At 34.4% G+C, this 6,614-nt stretch overlaps 1 protein-coding gene across 1 annotated transcript; it reads left to right on the top strand.

The window, feature by feature from the left end:
* The first annotated feature begins 5,267 nt into the window (after positions 1 to 5,267).
* On the top strand, positions 5,268 to 6,614 carry LOC145483165 (putative G-protein coupled receptor 45). Its single transcript, XM_081461757.1, has one exon. The coding sequence runs from the start codon at positions 5,455 to 5,457 to the stop codon at positions 6,394 to 6,396; it is 942 nt and encodes a 313-aa protein (XP_081317883.1). The 5' UTR covers positions 5,268 to 5,454; the 3' UTR covers positions 6,397 to 6,614.

Genomic DNA, 6,614 nt, shown 5'->3' with positions numbered 1-6,614 from the left:
ATGCTAATGCTAATACTAATACTAATACTAAAACTAATGGTAATGTTAATGCTAATACTAATGCTAATGCTAATGCTAATGCTAATGTTAATACTAATGCTAATAGTAATACCAATACTAATACTAATACTAATACTAATTCTAATACTAATACTAATGCTAATGCTAATACTAATACTAATTCTAATTCTAATACTTATACTAATGCTCATGCTAATGCTAATTCTAATGCTAATACTAATACTAATACTAATTCTAATGCTAATGCTAATGCTAATGCTCATGCTCATGCTAATGCTAATTCTAATGCTAATGCTAATACTAATACTAATTCTAATACTAATACTAATGCTAATGCTAATGCTAATGCTAATGCTAATGCTAATGCTAATTCTAATGCTAATATTAATACTAATAGTAATACTAATTCTAATACTAATACTAATACTAATGCTAATGCTAATGCTAATACTAATGCTAATGCTAATGCTAATGCTAATGCTAATGCTAATAATAATGCTAATACTAATACTAATACTAATACTAATGCTAATGCTAATGCTAATACTAATGCTAATGCTAATGCTAATACTAATACTAATTCTAATACTAATACTAATGCTAATGCTAATGCTAATGCTAATGCTCATGCTCATGCTAATGCTAATTCTAATGCTAATGCTAATACTAATACTAATTCTAATACTAATACTAATGGTAATGCTAATGCTAATCCTAATGCTAATGCTAATGCTAATGCTAATGCTAATGCTAGTGCTAATGCTAATGCTAATGCTAATGCTCATGCTAATGCTAATGCTAATGCTAATGCCAATTCTAATGCTAATACTAATACTAATACTAATTCTAATACTAATACTAATACTAATGCTAATGCTAATACTAATACTAATACTAATGCTAATGCTAATACTGATACTAATACTAATTCTAATACTAATACTAATACTAATGCTAATGCTAATGCTAATACTAATACTAATGCTAATGCTAATACTAATGCTAATGCTAATACTAATACAATGCTAATGCTAATGCTAATACTAATACTAATACTAATTCTAATACTAATACTAATACTAATACTAATGCTAATGCTAATGCTAATACTAATACTAATGCTAATACTAATGCTAATGCTAATGCTAATGCTAATACTAATGTTAATGCTCATGCTAATGCTAATGCTAATACTAATGCTAATGCTAATGCTAATACTAATTCTAATACTAATACTAATACTAATGCTAATGCTAATACTAATACTAATGCTAATGCTAATGCTAATACTAATACTAATACTAATACTAATACTAATACTAATACTAATACTAATACTAATGCTAATGCTAATACTAATACTAATTCTAATACTAATACTAATGCTAATGCTAATGCTAATACTAATACTAATGTTAATGCTCATTCTAATGCTAATGCTAATGCTAATACTAATACTAATGTTAATGCTCATGCTAATGCTAATGCTAATACTAATGCTAATGCTAATACTAATACTAATTCTAATACTAATACTAATACTAATGCTAATGCTAATGCTAATGCTCATGCTCATGCTAATGCTAATTCTACTGCTAATGCTAATACTAATACTAATACTAATGTTAATGCTCATGCTAATGCTAATGCTAATACTAATGCTAATGCTAATACTAATACTAATTCTAATACTAATACTAATGCTAATGCTAATGCTAATGCTCATGCTCATGCTAATGCTAATTCTAATGCTAATGCTAATACTAATACTAATTCTAATACTAATACTAATGCTAAGGCTAATGCTAATACTAATGCTAATGCTAATCCTAATCCTAATGCTAATGCTAATGCTCATGCTAATGCTAATGCAATGCTAATTCTAATGCTAATACTAATACTAATACTAATTCTAATACTAATACTAATACTAATACTAATGCTAATTCTAATACTAATGCTAATGCTAATGCTAATGCTAATGCCCATGCTAATGCTAATGCGCATGCTAATGCTAATGCTAATACTAATACTAATACTAATGTTAATGCTCATGCTAATGCTAATGCTAATGCTAATACTAATGCTAATGTAAATGCTAATACTAATACTAATTCTAATACTAATACTAATGCTAATACTAATGCTAATACTAATGCTAATACTAATGCTAATACTAATGCTAATGCTAATGCTAATACTAATTCTAATACTAATACTAGTAATAATACTAATACTAATACTAGCACTACCAGTAGTACTACTACTATTACTACTACTGCTACTACTACTACTACTACTACTACTACTAATAATAATAATAATAATAATATTTCTTCAGGGAGCCCACTCGCCTTCGTGGTTTTTAGTGGGGCCCTGTAAATCATAATAAAAATTAAAAACAAAAAAAAGAGATAATACAAATGACTAGACGTCAAAATTGATAATAGAGTAAAAAAATGCAACGGTGAACACATCGGCGACAACAAAATTAAAATAAATACGCATCCCAAAAGAAAGTTGAAGATCAAATGAACCATAATTTAGGCATTTTTTTAATTGGAGTCCAATATGTTCATTAAATATAAAATAAACATATTCTGAAGTTTCAAACGAATTGGACGAGGCATTGCGGAGATATTGGAATGTTAAAATCACTGTTTTTTATGCTTGATAATGGCTTATGAAAATGAAAAGGAATGCTTTACGCCCTAGAAGCATTCGCCCTTTTGTGCAGAACACTTTACCGAAGACAGCTTTGAACAAAATATTGCGGTGAGGAGTTTGTTGGGACCTTCTTTCATGCCTCATCAATTTGTAGTCTAGAAAGACGCAGTACCGACGATTCTTAACTTCACTGTGGAAAGTTGCAAGACAAATCAAAGTGGCTGTGAGCCACTGAACTTAGAAAATAAATTTTGAGTGGGTGTTATGGGGCAGTGCTCATTAAGAAATCGAACTACTGTGATGTGAGGGCAGTCTAGCTTTCGAAAAAGCCCGTAAAGCCTTTTTCCACTTAGGGTTTTGAAAAACGAAAAAAGTCAACGTTAAGGAACTGTTTGTTACTCGGGCCTGCCTACACGTTTTATATTACATGTATCTGTGGATGTCTTCCTGGTGCTGTAGTCAAAAATGGCAAGATCATTTTGTTTGGTCAAAAGTGAGGTATAGACTGAGCGAAACACTTGAGCCTGCGGTGCGTAAATAAAACATTAATACTTTCACCTTCCAGTAACTTTTTTACAATAACTGTAGAAATTCTCGCGCGCTCATTGGCTAATTTTTATCGTCAATAAGCGGACAGACAGATGAATTTATAAATTATGCGATACGTCAACGAGCGAGAGCGGACAATTTGACAATTTGTTATCGTAAAAACAAATTGACGTCAGTTTTTAATGCGTCTGTCCTGTTATTGACAATGAATATTGTCATAACATTGTCAAAGTAGTCTGCGGATGCACTCGGCTATCGCTTCGTGGATCTACAGCTCCTTTGACAATGAAATGACGAAATTCATGATCAGTAACGGGACAGACGCATGAAAAACTGACGTCAATTTGTTAAATGTACAAGTAACTTAGTGTGATAAGCGCTGCCTTGCCGTGCGAGATATTGGGAGTTCGTCTCCCAGTGGTGACCACTGATTATTTTTCCTTTTCTTCTTCATTCTTTATTCTTTGCTGTCAAAAAACCATTTACCGAAAGGTAGCGTTTGTCTTCCCCTTTCTTGTGTTAAAATAATCGTCTGGAGCGTTTAATCATTCGTTTATATCGATGTCTTTCGAACTCACAATATCACGTAGGTGTGTAAAGGAAATACCACGAAGACTTTCCCTGAATCAAATCGCTAAGGAAAAACCATAAGTATTTTCCTTACAATGAAAAAACCGTTACACCTTCTACCTCTCGAAAATAACTGACTTGACACGCTGCAAGCGAGTGTAAAACGGCCTTAAACGACTGATGTTCGAAACCCGGGGGGAACTCCTATATGAAAAGGTCGGGGATGCTTGTAGTCTCGGGTACGAATCAAGGATTCTGGTCTCACTTAGGGTGTTGATGACGAAAGGTCACCATTTTTAACTGTCAAAGTATCCTTTAGAGTGCACTCAAGAAAACAATAATAAAAGAAACGCTCTCATTTAATTTCTGTTTTCAGGCTTGATTTCTTCTGATCTCTCAAATACGCGAGTCGGGTCTACAAGTGCGCGCGCAAAATCTCTCCTTAAACAGTGGCTAGAAATTTAACCTATTACGTTTTAAGTGGTATCTTTAAGGGGTCTAATGGAAGCTCAAGCAACGTCCACATCAGTCTCCCTTAGGAGTTAAATTTAAATTTTCCGTCGAGCATTCATTGCCTTTTCATGTGGGAGTCCCCCCCCCCCCGGTTTCCAAATGGTTTCCAAATGTCATACGGGAAGTGAAGGAGTGAAGGCTGAGAGATATGGGGTGAAATCGCTTCACAACTACAACGTGGAAAATAATAAATATTTTACAAGGTAGCAAAACTACGAAAAACAAGCGAATAATGCCTGCCGAATAGCGGGCGTACCGGTCTCGGTCATTTCCCAAGCAAAATACGGTTTGTTTTTAGATCCAAAACCTTCCCCACGAACGACTCACTGACGCAAAAACGCTGCAGTGTTCAAGACAACAATGACGTTACAAAGCAGAGTCTCAATTCCATTCCTTCCGTTAAAGTGCGCGGTCATTTTAGAAACGTTTTCACGAGGCCATCGGCTGTATTCGTACTTTTAACTTCTTTACTCCTTTTCACGGTTCAGAAAGAAAAATTCCGCATGAGTTTCCTCTTAAATGTTTTTTTTTTTTTTTTTAACATTTCCTCGCCCTGAATTATGGTTCAGTTGACCTTTAAAAGGCTAGCCCTACGTGAACACCGTTCGCTTCAAATGAAGAACACGAATGGAGGCAGAGTAATGGCAGCAATAAAATAATCCACCCTAACATTCTCCCAAACTGAAAAAAAAAAAATAGAATTCACACTATTTCCGTTTTAAAATGTGTGATACATTGCCACCCGCACTGTTTCAGACACTATCTTTGTAAACAATATGACTTACATGACTAACAATTAGTTTGATGCGTGATCGAGGGAGAAATTCTAATTTAGAATAACAGGAAGAATTTTCAGAATTTTCGAAATATTTCCTGCAGTTTAAGACATAGCCTTCAAAACCAATAGTTTGACAATGTTATTTTAATAGTTTTTATTTTATCTTTATTTATTTACCCAGCTAATTGGCTACCCGCTAAATTTAATTGTCTTCCAAATTTATGTTTAAGCAAACTTGAAAAAGGAATTATTCGTCAGTTGAGAAGCCGCTTTGTAACTTTTCTACAGTGAAACGTTTCCACAGAGAGCTGATCGAATACAGCTGCTACAAACAGCCATATCATCTTACCAACTAAATGGCAGCAGCAAACTTTACTGGAGATGGACAGCAGAAACCAGTTGAGCAACTCGTGTGTTCCGCAGGATTAACCGCTGGACTACACGGCCAGTTGACATTTATTTCAGTTTTAAACACTTTTCTGTCCGTTACTGCATTTCTTGGAAATGCTCTAATCTTAATTGCTCTTCACAAGGAGTCTTCACTTCATCCGCCGTCCAAACTCTTGCTTCGCAGTCTTGCAACAACTGATCTCTGTGTTGGTCTATTTGTAGAGCCTCTCTCTGTTGGCTATTGGATGTCTGAGGTGAATGAACATTGGAATATTTGTCCTCACCTATCGGCGGCAAGTTTTCTAATAGGTTATATCTTGTGTGGAGTGTCGGTCGCAACTCTGACTGAACTAAGCGTGGACAGACTTCTCGCCTTGTTGTTGGGACTGAGGCACAGACAAGTTGTAACTTTAAAGCGAATGTACCTGATCGTTATCACCACTTGGGTTATTGCCGCTGCCTTTTCAGGAATGGTATTTTGGAATCCCGTAATAACCATATGGTATGGCACCATAGCTATACCCCTATATCTTATAATCTCGATCTTCTCTTACACAAAGATTTTCCTCACCCTCCGTCAACATAACACTCAGATTCACAGCCGCAATGTTCAACAACCGAGCCAAGCAAATCAACTGAACATAGCGCGATACAAAAAGGCCGTTTCCACTGTAATATGGTTGCAACTGACGCTGGTCGCTTGTTATCTACCTCATGGTGTAGTGACTGCTTTGAGGGCTAAGAGTGGACTATCTGTATCTGTTTATCACGCTAGGATTTATACAACCACTTTAATTTTCTTAAACTCGTCTTTAAACCCGATTCTTTACTGTTGGAAGCTAGATGAAGTTAGACAAGCAGTGAAGGCCACAATGAGACAAGTGCTTTGCCATTGTTTTACAAGTTAGTTCTTGTAGACCAATACGATGAAAAGGGTTAATGATGTTTTACGACTAAGATTTTAGAAGTTCTCCTAACCATTGCCTAAGATTAAAAGTGGTGCTTACTCATTTTAATATATCAGTATGAAATGTTTTTTCCAGCAATAAGATAGCCATTGAGAAAGTTTTCATCATTGTTGTAAAGAAATATAAAAATTGTTCTAAAATGTAAGTTTACCATGCAA

Source organism: Orbicella franksi, chromosome 3 (assembly GCF_964199315.1).
Source record: "Orbicella franksi chromosome 3, jaOrbFran1.1, whole genome shotgun sequence".
NCBI lineage: Eukaryota > Metazoa > Cnidaria > Anthozoa > Scleractinia > Merulinidae > Orbicella > Orbicella franksi.
This window is presented reverse-complemented; position numbering and strand designations above follow the sequence as displayed.

Coding starts and splice junctions, on each gene's coding strand:
- LOC145483165 (XM_081461757.1), top strand. CDS start 5,455: ATGGCAGCAGCAAACTTTACTGGAGATGGACAGCAGAAACCAGTTGAG.